Below are 21,886 nucleotides of genomic sequence, written 5' to 3' on the forward strand. Positions count from 1 at the left end.
AAAAAAACAGCGGCTACGCTGGCTAGGACATGTTGTTCGAATGGATGAAGGTGCTCCAGCTCTGAAAGTATTCGATGCAGTACCCGCTGGTGGAAGCAGAGGAAGAGGGAGACGTGGAGGTCCAGGTGGACCAGGTCCGATGGAAGGACCAGGTGGAGAGGGACCTGGCTTCGCTTGGAATAACCAATTGGCGCCAAACTGCCAGAAGGAGAGATGCGTGGCGCGCTGTTTTGGACTCGGCTATAACCGCGTAAGCGGTGGCTACGCCAGTCAAGAAGAAGAAGATATACACATCCGGTTATTTTTTTGAATAATGGTCGAAGGCCGCCAAAGCGAAAAGAAGTTCTACGCGGAAGTACTTGTCATTTCTTTCTTTGATAATACCAGTGTTGGCTCGATCAGGGTTATTGAAAAGAAAATCAATCACATAACACATGCATAAATGCATAAGTGCGCGCATCGGCTGCTGTTAACACATACTTCAACGCTCGATATCTCGTAAACGGTGCGAAATTGTTATTCGTCAAAAAGTGTTTATTTTGGGCTAATTAATATAAAAATGCCCTTAAATCTTGGCCTTAGTAACTAAAATCGTGCTTGGTCTTACCCAACATCCGTACAACTTCAACTGAAATTAATTGAACTTTGCATTGTCAAGAAAGAGTTTAGTTGTTTGAAAGTTTAATTGTTTCAAACCCTCAGAAAGTGATAATATTCATGGACAATAGTTGCCTTAGTTGGAAATAACTTAAATTTTGAAAAAAAAAAACGCACATGACATTTTGAAAGAAGAAACCTTAGCATATTGAATATTTAAACGTCAGTTGGTATAAAACTATAAAATTACAATCAGTCACCCAGCGTATCAGTTGTTTAGAAGAGTGTTTATTTAGATATATGTATATATCTTTGAGAGTAAAAATTTGTAAATTTCATAACCATATTTCTCAAAATTTAAATTTTTTCAAATCCTAATAAGCGCTTAATACAAATTTGTTTTCACATATATATTCATTTAAGATAAAATAATACATTTATACATTTAGAATTGTTGTGAAGAATTCGACGAGCATATTTATTATTTAAATGGCCAACGACGTCGTTCTGCATTTTCCTTCTCTCCACCAACCTTCCAATGATTTGGATCCATCAGATACTCGCTATAGAAAAATAGTTACATAACCTGGATACTTTAACTTTAACTGGGGATTAACTCACCGCTTGCGAGATAATTCCGCCATAAGTTGTGCTTTTAAATCCGCCAATTTTCCACCATTTCCGCCATATTCCTCCGGCAATATGCTACGAGGCACATGCTCGTACAGACTATCCAAACTGACGGTATGGAAATGAATCTTTTGGAGATGGAGAATAATTGTTATTGTTGTACTTATTCTAATGGCAAATAATATGAACTTACCAATTTGAAGACTTCTCGACTGATAAATGGTTTCATGATGCTCACTACTTTATCCAAATAGGACGGACAGTTGATAATGTGTATAGCTTTTAAGTGCACTGGTAGTGCCTCTTGCAAGAAGGCCATGTAAATACGCAGTGTGCTGAAGGTCATCTTACTCAGATGCTTCAATGTGTAGCCGTTCATGTCGAATATTTGCACCTCACCACTGGCAAATGTTTCTAAATGCCCCTCGGTGGAAACATCGCCATCATACATATTGAACCGACAATCAGAGACCATAAAAAATGCTTTAGTATCGGCGGTATGATTGACCTAAGGGAAAAAACAAAAAACTATTAAAAAGTGGTCTTTGAATATAATAAAACTAACCTTTCCCGGATCCATGTCAACCATGCGGTAACAGCTCACCTTGTAGCCCTCTGCAGTAAGACCAGGTAATGGCACCAAATCACTGACGAAATATGAACAAACAAGGAAAGTGAGTACAATTGGGTACTAAACATGTCGGTTCTTTTTGTCTTTGACAGAATGATATATTATTTAGAACAGAAATTCATCAGAAATTACTATGTATGTTTGACACTTGATTACGTATCATCTCTCAATTTTGTGTCTATCCTTCTTGGTGCTACGCAGTTAGTATTCAAATCTGAAATTTTAATTGTACTTACGCATAATCGAAAGTTTGCTTGCTATCTGAATCGGTTGGGTCACGTTCCAGAAAAATGTGTGAGTGCTTATTTCGCAGGCCGTAATTAATTTGTATGAGCTTTTTGGTGCCTTTTATGTCACCGTACATGCATCTATAGAAGCGTTTCAAAAGTATGCGATCTGAAAATAGTTAAATTATTCTTACAGTTTAAATGCAGTTGATAAATGGAATGATAATAAAATAAATTCCGTTTATTTCTATCAAAAAATATTTACATATACAAATAAATTATTTAATACGTTTCTAGATAATTTTGACCAAGTTTTGCTTTGGACTTGGATTTTAATGTTAAGGGATTTGCATATGTATGTATATATATTATTTGTATATATATTGAATTTAAATGAGAGGAAATAAGCTAGTTTGACCGTTGATGGGAATAGGCTAAATTAAATTCCTGCTATAATAATAATTGAAACGTGTGTAACGGTGATCTTAAACAATAATATGCACAGTTAAACTTCTACTTGAGGACACTTCCAATAAGCGGACCGCTCCCTTAACCGGAGAAAAAATCAGGAACCGCGGACACTTAAAAAAAACCTCACTCACTTTCCCGTATGCAGAACTCATGGGGTTGTCGGCTCCTGGTGACGCTAGGTTCGCTACCAATGGCGCAAATGGTACCCAATGGGACCTACTAGGTGGCCCAAAGGGCTTGAGCCATCACCCGGACGCACCCGATCCAGATGAAACTGGACGCTTTTTCCTGCTTTGCCAAAAAAGAGTCTTGCCTTGAAGAGTGGCTATTTACGCTGACCATAACTCGCACTTGAGACACTAAACTTAATAACATAAAGTTGATATTTTTACCTCATAATACAACATTCGATCACGGCCTTATACAGAATTTCAAATGTCACTACAAAAGCAATATTATCAAACATATTTTTTGCCAAGAGTAGAAGACATTTAAATGAACAAACTTTCCAAAATATTTGACATTTTGGAAGCTGTTTATTTAAACAATAAATCTGGTTTTCAAAAAAAAAGTTCATATACCAGCGTTAACGGTTTTGATAAAGTTAAATTGATAATATAGAATACAGTAATTTGACATTGTCATTGACGAAAATGTTACTGAGGAATTAACTGTCTACAAAAACAAAACACTTAGCACTCATAGGTAACTCCGGTCCACAATTATTTATATCCACCGCTTAACATATAGTATATCTTATTAGAATTAAACGGTAATTTCAATTAAATACGAATGTTGAATTCATAATGCTTAGCCCACCCTTACTTTTTTATTAAAATTTGGGAATCCGTATACTTATATGTATGTATGTATGTACCCATGTACATTTAGTGTTATTATTTTCATCAAACCAAAATAGAATCCGCTCAAAATATTCACTTTAACAAAGGCACCATATAGGGCTCAACATCACTCAAAGCCAAAATAATTTAGTAATTACTTTGACAGAACACGTAACGGTAATGAACAGTTAATTTCAAATATGGAGCTTTGTTTGGTAAACGTAATAGTGTGATTACAAATGACGGAAATGCGTAAGAATTTTGTTATTCACTACGAAGATGTATAATAGTTAAGTCACTTACACTTTATTAATAGCATTTCTAAAAACAACAACTACAAGGATTTATGCATTTTACATAAAGGTAGTAAGTGCTATACCTTTTTATGAAATTTTAGAAAAATATTGCAATAAAAAAAAGAAAACATTTTTGCATTATTGAAAAATTTAGTAGCAATTTCATATACTCGTATGTACGACTGTACTCACCAATTTCTTTTGGCAGTTTTGGATTTTGTTGGAACCATTCATATAATTCATCGATTTCAGCTTCCTCTGCCGCGCCGAATTTCATTTTGCTTTAAAACTTAAAAAAACAGGAAAAATTAATTATATCATTAGTCGCGTATTTTTTCCACTTCATACAGTTATTGCTTTTTGTTTTGTATAAAAATCCTTGCTTCAGTACCCTCGTTAACGTTCCGCGTTAACGTTTTCACTTTCGATTGCCGTATTGCAGCGATGCGAAGTCAGTCTCCTACTGAGCTGAATTGCGCAAGCTGCAAATTATTATTATTGTTCGTTTGCGTTTAATTTCAATTTATCTTTTCGCTTCTGATTTATGGGCGCCCATATATGATTATAAATAAATATTTGCAATTTCCATGTACCTTCTCCGCCTTTTCATTTTACGTTTGCTTTTGGCGTTCCGTGGTACAAGTGTGGAACTTATGCTTGAAGCTTAACGCAATGAAACGCTTGCGTTGTTCAGCTTGAGTTGCTGTGCCTCTAAAATTCGGTGCAACGACCGTTATACAGCGCCAGTATTTCTTAGACTTTTGAGTTAACGTTTTTGAGTTGTTTAGTTTGAGCACAAATCATTGCATAAGTAGTACCCCAACAAAATATATAAATTATTTGAATTAGAAAGACAGTTATCCCAAATAAAAATAAATTTCTTAGGGACCTCGAGATGTACGTTCCAACAAATTTAGATTTTAGACCTTTAGATAGTGACCTTTACTAGTTTTATAACATCACCCAACCTCAAATATCATCCTGAAAGGTTTTGCGCATTCCTCTTTCATCACCACGGAGCACAACTCAAAACAGTCGATTTTTTAATAGAACGGTTCAAAGTTTTCAATTGTCTCTTATTTAGTAAATATAGAAAAACGCCATAAGTTTATTGACTACACTAGTGCCGTGTAATATATTAAATAGAATGCTGAGCATAAGTGGACTAAAAAGAGTGTACTAAGGCTTTTTCTTAGCCATAAAAATGTTAAAAAATATAAAAAAAAGCAACATGAAAATTTCGTTATAATACAAAATATGTCTTTCTTTCTGAAAAAAAATCATGCCTAATTCTGACACAACTGAGATGTGTCGTTGCAACATAACAAGTTGCATAACGTCACATTCTTATTTCACGGTTTATTTATCTATGCATCAAAATTTAATTTTTATAAAATATGGACGACGAAATTGCGCACATTAATATGAGGGATAAAAGACATATTTGCTAAAAAATTTTAACATTTCCATATTTTTTATGAAAAAAAAACCATAAAATTAAAATTTAATGGGGAATGTTCAAATATTGACCGTGGCTACGTCTCAGATGGTCCATCCGTTGAGTACAATGTTCGACGACTAGTTCGAGCATTTCGACTGGTAACTGGCAAATGACACGCATAATATTTTGCTCCAAAGCCTTAAAGCGGGATTGTCGGCATAGATTTTAGACTATACATATCCCCACGGAAAAAAGTCAAACGGTGTGATATCACACCATCTTGGTGGCCGATCGACCAGCCCAAAGAGTGAAATTATCTGCTCACCGAAGTGTTTTATCAATAAATCCGTTGATTGACGTGATGTGTGGGAAGTAGCGCCGTCTTGTAGAAACCAAATGCTGTCGGGTTTCAAGAATGGTGATGAAGTTTCGAATATGTCGAATCTTCTTTACGGAACGTGAATTTTCGTAATAAAATTGAACAATTTGTAAACGTTGTTCAGGCGCATATATATATATATATATATTTGACGTAGGAACCGCTTAAAGCGATTATAGCTGAATCCACCAGAGCACGCCATTCGTTTCTCCTATTTGCTTTTTGGCGCCAACTGGAAACACCAAGTGAAGCCAGGCCACTTTCCACTTGATCCTTCCATCGGAGTGGAGGTCGTCCTCTTCCGCGTATGTCGTATAAATCGTACAGCTCATCGTTCCATCGTCTGCGGTATTCGCCGTTGCCAGTGTTCAGAGGACTATAAATCTTACGTAAAACCTTTCTCTCGAAAACCCCAAGAGTCGTCTCATCGGATGTTGTCATCGTCCACGCTTCGGCGCCATACATCACGACGGGAATAATGAGCGACTTATAGAGTTTGATTTTGGTTCGTCGAGAGAGGACTTTACTTTTCAATTGCCTACTCAGTCCAAAATAGCACCTGTTGGCAAGAGTGATTCTGCGTTGGATTTCGAGGCTGACATTGTTGGTGTTGTTAACGCTGGTTTCCAGATAAACGAAATTATCTACAACTTCAAAGTTATGACTGTCAACAGTGACGTGGGAGCCATGACGCGAGTGCGCTGACTGTTTTTTTGATGACAGGAGATATTTCGTCTTGTCCTCATTTACTACCAGACCCATACCCTTCGCTACCTTATCAAGTCTGGGAAAAGCAGAACAAACGGTGCGGTTGTTGCTTCCGATGATATCAATATATAATCTTATAGAAGATTGTACCTTCTCTATTTAGCTCTGCAGCTCGTATTATTTTTTCCAGCAATAGATTGAAGAAGTCGCACGATAGTGTCTCAAGCCTCGTTCGATATCGAACGGCTCGGAGAGGTCTTTCCCGATCCTGACTGATCTCTTGTTGTTGCTAAACGTCAGTTTAATTGTTTTGCATTGATACCAATTTCAGACATCGCGACAAACTCCTTTTCGTGCCGTTGAAAGCAGCTTTAAAATCGTTGAAAAGGTGGTGAGTATCGATTCTTCTCTCTCGGGTATTTTCCAAGATTTGGCGCATGGTGAATATCTGGTCCATGGTGGATTTTCCAGGTCTCAAGCCACACTTATAAGGTCCAATCAGTTCGTTGATGGTGGGCTTTCACACAATACGCTCGACAGGACCTTGTATGCAATGTTGAGGAGGCTTATTCCACGGTAATTGGCGCAGATTGTGGGATCTCTCTTTTTATGGATTGGGCAGAGCACACTGGGATTCCAATCGTCAGGCATGCTTTCTTCCGACTATATTCTACAAAGAAGTTGATGCATGCACCTTATCAATTCTTCGCCGTCGTAATTGAATAGCTCGACCGGTAATCCATCGGCCCCGCCGCTTTGTTGTTCTTCAAGCGGGTAATTGCTATTCGAATTTATTCATGGTCGGATAATGGAACATCTATTCCATCGTCATCGATTGGGGAATCGGGTTCGCCATCTCCTGGTGTTGCACTTTCACTGCCATTCAGCAGGTCGGAGAAGTGTTTCCTCCATAATCCCAGTGTGCCAATATGCTGGACATCCGTTATCAGATTACCTCCTCGGTCCCTACATGATAACGCTCCGGTCTTGAAACCTTCTGTAAATAGACTCATCTTTTCATAAAATTTTCGAGCGTTACCCACGCTTTCAAGCTTTTCATACTCATGCATTTCGGCCTCTTTTTCTTTTTACGTCTGCATATGCGTCTCGCTTCCCTCTTCAGTTCTCGATATCTATCCAACCCCGAACGTGTTGTGGTCAATCGCAACGTTGCGAGGAAGACAGTCTGTGTTCTCTCCACTGCGGAACGACAATTCTCATCGTACCAACTGGTTTTTTGTCGTTGCCGAAGACCAATTGTTTCGGCTGCAGCGGTATGCAATGAGTTTGAGATGCCGTTCCACAGTTCCCTTATATCAAGATGCTGATAAGTGCTCTCAGAGAGCAGGAGTGTAAGTCGAGTAGAAAATCGTTTGGCTGTCGGTTGTGATTGCAGCTTTTCGAAGTCGAACCTTCCTTGTGTTTGTTGACGGGCGTTCTTTGCTGCACAGAGGCGAGTGCGTATCTTTGCTGCTACTAGATAATGGTCCGAGTCAATATTGGGACCAAGGAGCGTACGCACGTCTAAAACACAGGAGACATATCTTTCGTCTATCACAACGTGATCGATTTGATTGCGCGTGTTTCGATCAAGGGACAGCTACGTTGATTGATGAATTTGGAATCTGGTACTACAGAAAACCATATTTCGGGCCGCAGCGAAGTCGATCAGCCTCAGGCCATTTGGCGATGTGTCGTTATGGAGGCTGAATTTTCCAACTGTTGTGCCAAAGGCACTTTCTTTATCCACCTTGGCTTTAAAATTGCCGAGCACGATTTTGACATCGTGGCGGGGGCAGCGCTCATAGGTGCGTTCCAGGAGCTCATAGAAAGCATCTTTAGTCACATCGTCCTTCTCTTCCCTTGGGGCGGGGCGCAAATCAGCGATATGTTGAAAAACCTCGCTTTGATGCGGATTGTGGCAAGACGTTCATCCACCGGGGGGAATGCCAGGACTCAGCGATGGAGTCTCTCTCCCACCACAAATCCAACACCAAATATGCGCTCCTTTATATGGCCACTGTAGTATATGTCACAAGGTCCCACCTTCTTCCGTCCTTGTCTTGGGGAGGTTTTTTTAAGTGGTGGGCCCCAAACCCTACGCACAACCGCAGAAGCGGTCTTCGCATCGTTGGCTAACCAGAGAGTACTTGGTCTAAAACCTGAAGTCGTGAGCTGCTTGAGTCATATGCGAAAGAATCGTTCTTGGCCACTCCCAAGTGGATGGCAATCAGAAACTTTCCTCACTTGCGTGAACTTCTACATATGACCCCATCCATATGTAGAATAATACTGAACAAAAATAACATGATAGCTTAACACGACTCTCGCGTGGTCTGTCAAAGAAAGGCTATTGAAAAAAGTTCATCTACTTTGATCACACGATATGATCTAATTGATAACATTGATCATTAAGATCGGTACAGTAAACTAAAACGTCATATTTCAAAAACAATTAACGTCATTATTATGATGGATCTTTCGTTACTTATGAGTACATACTGAGTAGTTCCAAATCATATTATATCATCGAAATACTTCTTATTTAAATATAAAAGAATTTAATCATATTTTCCCAGGATTGACCTTAACCTTTTCCTTTTTCTAATCCTGAATATTAAAAACCAATAAATTTCTTCGCTTAATTGAATTATATATTTGTGCACTTAAAATGAATTCCTCATGAGTACTCATACACATACACACTATTCTTACTATAATTTGCTATTTATTACACTATATAATTTTACCCAAGCACTTCTATTTCAGAAACAAACAACATATCACATCAAATTGCTATTAACAGAAAAACGTTCTTCAAACAGTTTTACGTAGAAAATATTGTCTATATAAATTAAAGAATTTAGAACCAGTACCAGCGTCGTGAGTTTTGTGCTGGATCCATTTTCCATTGCCTTACATCCATTAGGTAATCCCTGTGAACAAGAAATAAATAGTGAACATAAGTAAAGGACTTTTTAAATAATTAACAACTTACCTTTTAACTTTCAATTTATCAGTCCATATTTTTTTAATATCTTTAATGTCGCCGGCATTACCGCCATATTCATCCGGTAACATATGGCGCGGTACTTTCTCATATAAACTATCCATACCTTCTGTGTGAAAATGTATCTGTTGATAAGAGGCATTTGATATATTAGTATAAAATTAAAATGCATCATAAGTGAGACTTTAATTTCATCCATGATCCAAAAGGTCCAAGGAGATATCTGTTTCTCTAATAAAAGCTAATTATCTGATTGGTATGCAACTGGAGCCTTTGCCATGCTGAATAATGAACAGAGTAGAAACAAATAATGTGTTCCTGATGTTTTAATGTTTAAATTGATTAGAAGAAGGAGAAAAGAAGCTCTTTATTAGCTTATTTTCCATTGCCGGGAATTCTACATTGGCAATTTGAAAATTTTAAATCGGCTAATATTTCTCTTTCATCATCATCATCATCATAGTCTCATAATTTTAATATAGATATAACACCCAGAACTGATCGAAATAGGTTTGTATATACAGTAATCCCCGCTTAAGTGCCCCTTTAGAACATGCAAGACTTTTGAGACACTTAAGCGGGAAAGGCACTTAATGAATTCCGTTTAAGTGCCCAGAGGTACTTGCCAAGCTTTTAAGCGGGGATCACTGTATATATAAACCTATTTCGATCAGTTCAGGGTATTATATCCATATTTTAGGTTAACCTTATGTTCAGTGTATATTTACCATTAGGTATAGTTACCATTTTATAGACATCCTCATGTATAAAAGGCTTGACAATAGACACCATTTTGTTTAAAAATGGCGGACAATTTATGATATGCATTGCCCGCAACCGCACCGGGTATGCCTCTTGAAGAAAATTCATATACATACGCAAGGCCGTAAAGGAAATTCGCGCCATATGAGATAGTGTGTAATCACCAATATCACATATCTGTATTTCACCATTTGATATGAATTCATCTTGTAGCGATTCCGTCTCTATGTCACTTGTTTCCTCCGACTGTGAATCATTAATAGGTTTTTCTGTCTGCTGTGTTTGCGGTTCCTCAACATCGAGCTCGGAGTAACGACAGTCGGCTAACATAAAAAAGGCTTTGCACTCTATGATGCTATTCATCTGCAATTAGTTTTCTAAGTTCAGTAACATTTCAAGTATTTATCTTTATTACTGCAAATACCTTTTTTGGATCGTTATCCGATAGTTTAAATAGTAACAGTTTATAACCTTCTGGTGTCAGGCCCGGTAGCGGTATCATTTCTCTGTAATGAGATTTTAGACACATAAATTGTACAAAATTGAAAACTTTTTTTAAAAATAGATTGCTACGGACAGATATAAATAAGACAATGATCCTCCAACTAGTTTATCAGGTGCTGATAGTGAAACTCAAACGCCTTTCCTTTCGAGTTCATCAGCATTACAGTTTCCATTGATTTCGCCGTAGTCTGGCACTGATTTGTGAAAAATTATTTGAGTTAAGTTAAGGGGAGGGGGGTAAGGTTTGTTTCGTCGAAAAAAGACCTTTTTTCATGAATTTTTTTAGAAACAATTATTGCTGTAGGTTTATTTTACTTATTATTATATAAAAGTACAACACTTGAAGGATACCTAAAAAAAGTTTTATCGAAAAATAGCGAGGAATAAAATTTATCGTCGATCTCTGCAGGCACCTCGAAAAAAAGTTTTTGTGCGGTGACCAGCCTACAGCATCACTGGATCATCCGAAACCAAAAAATCAAAATGCTTTCTTTAGTTTATTAGTTTATCTTTCGATTGACGTCGAGTTTTTTTTAATCTTTAAATTTTTAAATTTTTGGTACCATTTTGAAGCCAAAATGACGATTTTAAACGAAAAAGTCGACTTATTTGTTATTGTAAAATTGTTAGTAATTAAATTTTGTAATTAATTTTTGGAAAAACTCGACGTCATTCGAGAGCTATATATATGCAGAATATTTGTTCAAAATTTCAAAACGATCGATGCAGTAGTTTTTACTGTAGGCTGGTCACCGACTTTAAAAATGACATATTTGAGAAAATCGATTCAAAGTTTTGTACACTCAGCGCAGGTAGCTGGAGGTACCGTTATTCAACCTGCTGTAACTTCGTTACTTTTTCTCCGAATGACCTAAAATTTTAACACAATATTCTTGAGATGTTGATGGTTCAGAAAAAAAAAATAATAAAAAAAAGTTGTCAAACCTTACCCCCCCTTAATTTGATTTGCACACAAAGATCAATGGACCGTATAGCTTGAAATGTATGTAGTTTCGATAGAGCCGAGACTTTAGCAAGTCTCGATATGAAGTAAACATATGTCATCAACGAATCCTGTATTGTATATTAAACTGTACTTACACCACATCTCTTATGGCTTTAACCGCTTCTTCGTCGGGGTCACGGTGTAGAAATATATGCGGATTTTTATTTCTTATTGAAAAATTTAATTCAATAACTCTTTTAGTTTCCTCCACATCATTGTACATACATTTAAAAAAGCGGCGTAAAAGAATGCGATCTGTAATAAAAATAAAAATAAAGCTCGTATATACATATGTATATAAACCCTGTTTATTTTCATGCGAAATATTGCGTGTAAAACTTTGATTTTAACTATTTATCATATAACTGGTTACTCAATAAATAAATACAACAATATACTACAATATTTATACTCTCGCAACCTGTTGCACAGAGTATTATAGTTTTGTTCACATAACGGTTCTTTGTGTCACCAAGAAATAAAAGAGTTAGATATGGGGTTATATATATATAAATGATCAGGATAACGAGTGGAGTTGAAATCCGGATGTCTATCCGTCCGTCTGTCCGTCTGTCCGTCCGTCCGTGCAAGCTGTAACTTGAGTAAAAATTGTAATATCTTAATGAAACTTGAAACACATGTTCCTTGAGACCGTGAGAGGGTTGCTTTCAAAATCGGTCCACTGCCACGCCCACAAAATGGCGAAAACCAAAAACACATAAAGTGTCATGACTAAGCCATAAATAAAGTTATATTAGTAAAATTTGGAATAAAGGATCGCACCAGGAAGGGGCAAATTTGGATGTAATTTTTTTGGGAAAGTGGGCGTGGTCCCGCCCCCAAATCGGTTATTTGTATATATCTCGCAAACCAATGAAGCTATATAAACCGAACTTTCTGCAGTCTTTTTTTTAGCCTTCTTAATACAGTCCAATTATGAAAGAAATCAGATAATAACCACGCCCACCTCCCATACAGAGGTTAGGTTGAAAATTACTAAAAGTGGGTCACTAACGAAAAACGTCAGAAACACTAAATTTCACATAAGAAATGGCAGATGGAAGCTGCACTCAGATTTTTTTACAAAATGGAAAATGGGCGTGGCGTCGCCCACTTATGGGTCAAAAACCATATCTCGGGAACTACTCGACCGATTTCAATGATGGTTTGTAATAGTTTCCTTACATCCCAATAATATGTTGTGAAAATAGGCCAAATCGCTTCACAACCACACCTACTTCCTATATACCAGAACTTTGGACTTTTCAATATATAAAGTAAGCACTAGTGAAGATATCGGTGCAAAACTTTGCACAAATACTGTATTTATAGTGTGGCAGCCCATTTCTAAAAATCGCCTAAATCGGACCATAGGTCTTCAAGGCCCCATATATCGAACATGAGGACCTCGGTGCTTCTAACCTAATATTAGGGTTTCCAACTTTCAATGGACTTTATACAATATATATGACGAATATATGGGTCAAATTGTGTATTATATAATATTAATTAAGTTAAATAAATAAATTGCGAGAGTATAAAATGTTCGGTTACACCCCAACTTAGCCCTTCCTTACTTGTTTTATGATACATATGATATATATCAACCATACAAAAGGAAATCATGCAGTACATAAAATTTTAAAGTATTTGAGTTCATTGAAAGAAACTCTACTGTTGAATTGCTTACTTAGTAAAAAATACGTAATACCGATTCTTCTTTTAAGAGATTCCTTGTAATACTGTTTTTATATTCTCGCAACATGTTGCACAGAGAATAATAGTTTGGTTCATCTAACAGTTGTTAGTAACACCGATATAGATATAGAGTTATATATGACCCTGCCCCCTACTCAGTTCTTTGTATATGTCTTATATGTAAACTACTAATGCTATATCAACCAAACTTTCTGAAGCCATTCAAATGTTATGTTGAAAACTACTAAAAATGCTTTAATTCAGCAAGGAAAAACACGAGAAACCACAAATTTCGTGGTAAAGATGGTACAGAAGGACTGCACTCAGATTAGTATACAAAATTTTAAATGGGTTGAAAACCATATCTCAAATACTACCCGACCGATTTCAATGAAATTATATTTTCTTTAAACGTTGATGTTATTGAATTTCTAAGCCCATTCGTTTCGGTCACTTTACAATACATAAATTAAGCACCAGTGAAGATATCGGAACAAAACTTTGCATACTGCATTTCTCTTATGACTTTGCTCGTGTAAAAATCTTGGAAATCAGACTATAACTTTTCAAGACCCAAGACATGAGGTCCACAGTGCTTGCGGCTAATTTTATATCGAAAATATTGGTAAATTTTTAGATATTCCAAAGAAATTCCAAGGAGGTGTGTTTCTTATAATAGTGTGCCTCTGTGCAAAAAATGGGGAAAATCAGGATCCTCCATATACCTCATATTCAGATTTCCGGTGGACTTTATACCGTATATATCGGTTAATAAGTTGAGATATCTTAGCAACATTTGTGGTTACTAGGTCGATTGAATTGAAATTTTGTTGATGGTAAAACGTTAAGAGGGAGAAGTAAAGTCCTCGAATTACTATGTAATATATCAGCAAATGGAGTATGTTGTCTCTTGGCTCAAGCACACATTTATTTTTCCAAAATATTCAGGCTGTATAAAGTCACGTGAAGGGGAGTAGGCACTATAGGTCGCGATACAAAATTAATTTAAATCTAATCTAATCTATCCCATTTTAGAGCATAATAATAATGTTTCAATTATTCCAATCACTCAGAGTAATTTTTTTTTTACTTGTTCCTGAATTTTTTATTGTAAAATATATAATTTTAGACCAAAATCTAGTCCGCAACTGAGTCAAATGAGATTATATTTTTATCTAGAAACAAGTAAGGAAAGGCTAAGTTCGGGTGCAACCGAACATTTTATACTCTCGCAATTTATTTAGAGGTTTACCTATATTTTCGGTGAAAAATTAACCTTAGGCACTGAATTCTTCATGTTTGATATCAGGGGCCATGAAAAGTCATGGTTCGATTTTGAAAATTTTTCCACAAGTGATGTCAAATACAGTATTTGTATAAAGTTTTATTTCGCTATCTTTGTCGGTTCCTTATGTATACATTATAAAGTGAACGAATCAGAAGGATTCAAAATTGAGTTATATGGGAAGTAGGAGTAGTTGTAAATCGATTTCGCCAATATTCCACCAGTGTCATCAGGGTGTCAAGAAAATATTATATACCGAATTTCATTGAAATCTGTCTAGTAGTTCTTGAGATATGGTTATTGACCCATAAGTGGGCGACGCCACGCCCATTCTCCATTCCGTAAAAATTTCTCAGTGCAGCTTCCTTCTGCCATTTCTTATGTAAAATTTGGCGTTTCTGACGTTTCTCGTTAGTGAGTTAAAGCACTTTTAGTCATTTTCAACCTAACCTTTGTATGGGAGGTGGGCGTGGTTATTATCCGATTTCTTTCATTTTAGGATTGCTAAAAGAAACGACTGCAGAAAGTTTGGTTTATATAGCTTTATTGGTTTGCAAGATATATACAAAAAACCTATTTGGGGGCGGGGTCACGCCCACTTTTCCAAAAAAAATTACATTCAAATGTTCCCCTCCCTAATGCGATCCTATGTTCCAAATTTTATTTTCATAACTTTATTTATGGCGTAGTTATAGCTCTTTATGTGTTTTTGGTTATCGCCATTTTGTGAGCGTGGCAGTGGTCTGATTCCGCCCATCTTCGAACTTAACCTTCTTATGGTGCCAAGGAACACGTGTTCCAAGTTTCATTAAGATATCTCAATTTTTACTCAAGTTACAGCTTGCACGGACGGACAGGCGGACGGACAGACAGACATCCGGATTTGAACTTTACTCATCACCCTGATCACTTTGGTATATATAACCTTATATCTAACTCGTTTATTTTTAGGACTTACAAACAACCGTTATGTGGACAAAACTATAATACTCTCTTAGCAACTTTTGTTGCGAGAGTATAAAAAGGATATGCTCCATATGGGATGATTCCTGGTCCATAAATGTAACACGTGCCAAACAGATTTACTATAAAAAATCAGTCGCGTAGTTTATATTTTTTGAATAGAAAGTTCTTAAATGCGCATTCAGAGTGTAAGTATGTATTCAAGAGCATGCATACTCGCACATTCCATTTAATAATTGATAAAAGTGTGATTATACAGTTGAACCTCCATAACTCGAATTCTTGATGTGACAATAGAAGGCAAATTTCATTACTATCGAGGCAGAATTTTAACATATGGCGGCGAACAAAAAATATGATATTACACTTATTACATAATGCCTGTAACAAGGACATGGGATATACATACACGTCAAGAACTGAACAATAGCAAACTGCAACAATTAAAATAACAGAAAAGTATTATGCGATGTAAATAAATAAATCTGTGTAAATTATTTACATTTTACAGCTTTTTCAAAAATTTTAAGATTTACTTTAAGAAATCCTCTATAACTCGAAGTTTTTTTGTGAATTATGGTGATTCGAGTTAGGGAAGTTCAACTGAATATGCATATGTATGTATGTACATGTCTATCATCAAACCGATTATGTTGCTGCATTTTTATAAGCTCTGTCATAGAATTCCATTCACATGTATATTGATATAAATATGTTTTTTTTTTCATATAATTTGTATTGATGGTACTGATAAGCACTAATTATTTCACCGCTTGATTAAGCTCGGTTGGCACTCATGCTATCATTCATGTTCTGTAAAGCTTGTTGTTTACACAAACATTACGGTATGTTGAAAAGTTAGTATAATTTAAAAAAATAACAAATATTTTTCAAGATTCGTTTCCATTTTGGGAGTCGACTTCATTTTCATGTATTCATGCCTAAGAGTCTCTTATGGATCTTCTATCGGTCTTGGTGTTCACATGTGTTATACCGAGTTTAGTAAACCCTTTGTAAAAAGTTTCTAAGCCTGATGCAGTATTTAGACAACACTCATAAGTCACTTTTACATGTCAGAAGCTTTTTTTAAATTATCGCAAAATATAATTTTTTTAATACAGATACCGATTTCTGCCGGTAATTTTGGATTTTCTTTGAACCATAGTTCCAGCTCATCCAATTTCTTATTCAGTTGCGGCCCAACCATATTTTATTTCACTATTCAAACACACGCTATCGCTTTGTTTATATTTTTTTTAGCTGCGTTAAAAGCTTGCACAATAACCGCTTTCTCGGACGCTGTCACCAGTGCTACTGACCAGATTACGCTTCCACTTGAATATACAGCTGATTTTTGTGTTGATTCCGAACTACTGTTCAAACTAAATGACTCGCTCAGCACTGCGCTCATATGTATATAAATAAATTATAGGTAGGGAGAAATCATACTCGCCTTAAGCACAGTGATATCAAATACGCATACAGTCGCTTAAATTATTGATTTCACATATAAGTATGTATGTATGTAAGTGCAGTTAAATAAAAAATAATAATAAATGTAATGGGAAAATAAAAACAGCTTCACTCTGCTTTCAACTCAAAGCTACAGGTGCTTTAAAAAAGAAAAACTGTTATCGTCAAAATTTTGTAGTACTAAAAACAAATTTATTAGTTAGTGCGGAAAGAAATTTGCAGCATTATAATTTATAAATCCATTGCTTGTTTTAACAAATTAATGTAAATAAATGATAATAATGGGAATTTCTTCTAAAAAATATAGTAATTTATAACATTTTATTAACTTTTATGTTGGTTGGAATGTATATGTAAATGGAATAAAATAATTATAAATTTAAGAAGAATAAATATTTATAATTAGGAAATTTTAAATACATTAATACTATAATGAATAATAATCAGTAAGCTTAAATTCGAAATTCGAAGGCAAATATTTTTTGATTTTGGAAGCTAACTTGGAAAAACAGAGAAATAACATTATTACTTGTCACTCAATCTCTTGAAAAATATTAAAAATATTGGTTTGGTCTAATGTACAGAAAAAAGGTAGATTATGTGGTCTAGTGTTAATTATTAAATAAAGAGGTTTAAAAATTTTCAACGCGTCTGAAAATATTGCGCAGTACTGTAATGACAGCCGTAAAATGATCGTTGCAATAAATGCATTTCAAATACGTTTCCATTAGATAACTATTAGCTGTCATAGATAGGCTAATCCCCCTGACACACGCCGGGGGATCAATCAGCTGTTTATGGGAGTTTATAACTCGCTTTGCTGCCGTCTGTCACCTACATATTTGCTACTGATTAAAAGCGCACTTACTTGGGGTTATAGTGTTGCACCATTTTCATAGGTGGAGAAATTTAAATTTGCGCAAAAATATATTTTTTATGACTTTGTTTCGAGCTGCGGCTATGCCTTACGTCTTATTTAATTAATTAAAATTTATTTCAAAGTAAAAACAACAAAAATATATATTTGTATTGACATTTTTGTCAAAAATTTGTCCTTTGAGTCGTTTTTATCAGTGTGAATAGTCTACAAAATTTGGCAACAGCATGGATAAATAATTAAAAATCTACCGGGATAATCTTAACATCTCTTAAATAAAATAAAAAAATATCCATACAAATATTAATGTAATGCATTATTTTTTTTAAATCATTACGTACACTTTTCTCAGAGAAGCAATATTTAGTACAACATTTTAGTAAGCAACTGAGCTGAGTTCTACTTCTTGAACTTTCTTTGTAAATTGTATTATGTGTGGACTTATGGCCAGGTCTACATTTTTTATTATTTTTATTTCATTTCTATATTTTATTGTTATTTATCTATACTACTATTATGAAGAGAAAAGATTTGTATGTATGTTTATATTGAATAAACTCGAAAACTACTGTGCCGATTTCAAAAACCACCATTTCACCTTTGGAAACCTACATTCACGTCTAGTAACATGTATGTACCTCTCTCTCTCAGTTCGGCGCCAGTTGGAGATCCCAAGTGTAACCAGGTCGCTCTCCACCTGGTCCCTCCAACGGAGTGGAGGCCTTCCCCTTCCTCGGCTTCCTCCGGCGGGTACTGCATCGAACACTTTCGGAGCAGGAGTGTTTTCGTCCATTCGGACAACATGACTAGCCAGCGTAGCCGCTGTCTTTTTATTCGCTGAACTATGTCAATGTCGTCGTATAACTCGTACAGCTCATCGTTCCATCGTCTGCGGTATTCGCCGTTGCCAATGTTCTGAGGACCATAAATCTTGCGCAAAATTTTCCTCTCGAAAGCTCCTAGTGTCGTCTCATCTGATGTTGACATCGTCCAAGCTTCTGCACCGTAAAGCAGGACGGGAATGATAAGCGACTTGTAGAGCTTGATTTTGGTTTGGAGAGGACTTTACTGTTCAATTGCCTACTCAGTCCAAAGTAGCACTTGTTGGCAAGAGTTATTCTGCGCTGGATTTCAGGGCTGACGTTGTTCGAGTTGTTGATGCTGGTTTCCAGGTATACGAAATTATCTACGACCTCGAAGTTATGACTGTCAACAGTGACGTAGGAGCCAAGACGCGAATGCGCCAACTGTTTGCTTGATGACAGGAGATATTTCGTCTTGTCCTCATTCACCTCCAGACCCATTCGCTTCGCCTCCTTATCCATGCGGGAAAAAGCAGAACAAACGGCGCGGTTGTTGCTTCCGATGATATGAATATCATTGGCGTACGCCAGGAGCTGTACATTCTTGTAGAAGATTGTACCTTCTCTATTTAGCTCTGAAGTTGCACGATAGTGAGTCACCTTGTCTGAAACCTCGTTTGGTATCGAAGGGCTCGGAGAGGTCCTTCCCAATCATGACGGAGCTTTTGGTGTTGCTCAACGTCAACTTACACAGCCGTTTTAGTTTTGCGGGCATACCAAATTCAGACATCGCGGCATAAAGGCAGCTCCTTTTCGTGCTGTCGAAAGCAGCTTTAAAATCGACAAAAAGTAACATAGACTATATTTATTGCTAGAATCTCAACTTTCTGGAAATAGTTCCCAGGTGGGGTATCAAAAAGACTCCGTGATGGAGAATCTTAATCTGAAACTGAAAATCGTAATGCAAGTCATTCACTTCGCATCGCAGTCGCGTGCCAGAGAGTGGAGTAACGAGTGCTCACAGCTGTTTGCTGAACAAAATTTCAAAACGTGCCAAGTACGCCCTTGAAGAACAAAATATTAGAAATATACGAGCACGCACTAGGGCGTCGAACTCTGAGCGTTCCCAACGCCTTCATAATCAGAGAGTAAGACAACGGACACAAAAGACTATAGGTCGTAATCAAGTTTTAGCTCATTACAAACAAAATATAATTTCATGTTCGAATTTACCTCATTTTACTTTTTTAAAATGAACCCACGCAAGAAACGGCAAAGTACATACATATGTATTGGAGAGTGTGTATAAGTGTGTAAAAACTTATAACTTTTGAAATGTTTGTCTAAGCCCGTCCAAAGCCGGAGTGGTCTGCTAGTGTACATATATGTTTACATTAAAACTTGTAAATTTCAAAAAAAAAAAAGGAATAACAAAAAAATATTCAACTCATACATTCAAATAAACACAGTTTATCGACTTATGTGCCACTGTTTAAAGGTTCAAGTTCAGTCTCAGCAGGTTATCAAATATTGACACACAGGTGCATTACTACAATCTTAAGGTTTTACTGCTCTCCAACTAAAGAGATTAATGCTGAGTTCTATTATTAGTCATAAATCTAGAAATGCGTATCGCTTAATCAATTCTTGGTTCATACATACATACATATTTTATGCTATGCTATAAACCGCTGTTTATCAATTTTGATATTGTTTTTAATTATAGTATATAAGTAATTTTTACAGCAATGAACACGCCGATCATAAAATATAGCAGTGCGGTCACATATTTGTAGACTTAATTACCATATTTGTATAAGTAAGCTTGACTTACAGCGTCTGCGAGTGATTGCGGTGGAGAAGTAGCCAATTAAATACATATGTATATACATATCGCTAATTTACTTGAATAGTGTCATAACTCAAAAAACACGATTTTTTAGTTGTGTGCAATTTCATCGTTCATATTTTATAGAAATTTCATTTTGATGCATAGAAAAATAAACCGTGAAATAAGAATGTGACTTGTTATGTTGCATTATTTTTTAACCACAATAACGACACATTTCAGTTGTGCCAGAATTATTTATAATTTTTTTTTTAAGATGAACGACATATTTTGTGTTACACCACATATTGTCATAGGATGAAGTTGGTTTTCTTTTCAGAAATAACGACATATTTTGTGTTAGACCGATATTTGTGAAAAGGGAATTGAATTTTCCTTGTTGTTTTTTTGCAGCAATAACGACACATTTGACTTATGACAGCGAAATTGATTTATATTTATCACAAATAACGACACAATTCAAAAGGCGTCTGGTTTATGCCTATGAAGTACACTCTTTTTAGTCCACTTATGCTCAGCATTCTATTTAATATATTACATGCCACTAGTTTATTCAATAAACTTATGACGTTTTTACTTTAAACCACTCTCCTGAAAAATCGACAATTTTGGGTTATAACACTATTCATGTAAATTAGCGACATGTATTTATCTACATATGTATAAATAGTTATTGAACTGGAACTGATTACAAGTGAGGGAATATCGATTACATAATTATATCATATGTATTTCGAATTTCAAGCCATAGTGTGTTGTCCAAGGGAAATTCAATTTACTCAGCCTTCTTCAAAATATAAAGCTCATCCTATATATCGTAAATCGAAAAATGTCCCACCGTTTTATAATATGACGCAAAGAATATAGGGACATCCTGATATTATAGAAATCGGTTCACAATCACTACTACTCGTACTTCCCATATAATAAAATTTTGTATCCATCAGATTTGTACATTTTAATATATATACATCAAGAACCAATGAAGATACCGCAACTGAACTTTACATAAACACTGCATTTGAGGTGTGGCATGACTTATTGAAACATAGTCGAAATCAGACTATAACTTTTCAAGGCCCCAGATATCGTACATGAACAGAACAGAACTCGACGCCTAAGGATAATTTTTTATCAAAGTTCACGGTAAATCTTACAGATATTTTAAGGTAATTCAGAGAGAATATTTTTATCCTAATATATTTTTATCCATATACAGTTGAACTTCTCTAACTCGAATCACCCTTTTGAATGTGTTCCATTTTTTAAATGATAAAAGAACATAAAATGTCTTCCAATTATGCTGGTCAACTCTCACTTACAATTTAAGAAAAGAAAACAGAAAAGAGAACATCGAGTTATGGAAGGAAATTTGTATGAGATTTGTCTTCTAAACGCTTCTGCCAATTCAAGAGCTCGAACTCTAAATTAAGG

The 21,886-nt window shown here is 35.8% G+C and overlaps 2 protein-coding genes across 7 annotated transcripts; both read right to left on the reverse strand.

Moving 5' to 3' along the window:
- Positions 1-865: 865 nt before the first annotated feature.
- Ttpal_1 (alpha-tocopherol transfer protein-like) lies at positions 866-4,200 on the reverse strand. 3 transcript variants are annotated; one of them, XM_054230551.1, is made up of 7 exons: positions 4,043-4,200; positions 3,887-3,983; positions 2,095-2,254; positions 1,832-1,874; positions 1,421-1,735; positions 1,219-1,355; positions 866-1,160 (listed from the first exon to the last, which is right to left on the reverse strand). In XM_054230551.1, the coding sequence occupies exons 2-7, from the start codon at positions 3,969-3,971 to the stop codon at positions 1,079-1,081; spliced, it is 822 nt and encodes a 273-aa protein (XP_054086526.1). In that variant the 5' UTR covers positions 3,972-3,983; positions 4,043-4,200; the 3' UTR covers positions 866-1,078. The 3 variants fall into 3 exon arrangements, with proteins under 3 accessions (XP_054086526.1, XP_011187279.1, XP_011187280.1); XM_011188977.3 differs by having other exon boundaries at positions 1,793-1,874; XM_011188978.3 differs by having other exon boundaries at positions 1,793-1,874; positions 4,086-4,145.
- A 4,465-nt stretch (positions 4,201-8,665) lies between these two features.
- Ttpal_4 (alpha-tocopherol transfer protein) lies at positions 8,666-16,866 on the reverse strand. Of its 4 annotated transcripts, none has more exons than XR_008471172.1 (6): positions 16,576-16,842; positions 11,600-11,759; positions 10,419-10,500; positions 9,961-10,357; positions 9,221-9,357; positions 8,666-9,158 (listed from the first exon to the last, which is right to left on the reverse strand). XR_008471172.1 is itself a non-coding variant. In XM_054230550.1 (6 exons), exons 2-6 carry the CDS (start codon positions 11,725-11,727, stop codon positions 9,086-9,088), a joined length of 801 nt encoding a protein of 266 aa, XP_054086525.1. In that variant the 5' UTR covers positions 11,728-11,759; positions 16,770-16,866; the 3' UTR covers positions 8,666-9,085. The 4 variants fall into 4 exon arrangements, 3 of the variants coding, with proteins under 3 accessions (XP_054086525.1, XP_054086523.1, XP_054086524.1); XM_054230550.1 differs by having other exon boundaries at positions 9,977-10,357; positions 16,770-16,866; XM_054230548.1 differs by having other exon boundaries at positions 9,977-10,357.
- Positions 16,867-21,886: the final 5,020 nt, after the last annotated feature.

This window comes from Zeugodacus cucurbitae, chromosome 5 (assembly GCF_028554725.1).
Source record: "Zeugodacus cucurbitae isolate PBARC_wt_2022May chromosome 5, idZeuCucr1.2, whole genome shotgun sequence".
Taxonomy (NCBI): domain Eukaryota; kingdom Metazoa; phylum Arthropoda; class Insecta; order Diptera; family Tephritidae; genus Zeugodacus; species Zeugodacus cucurbitae.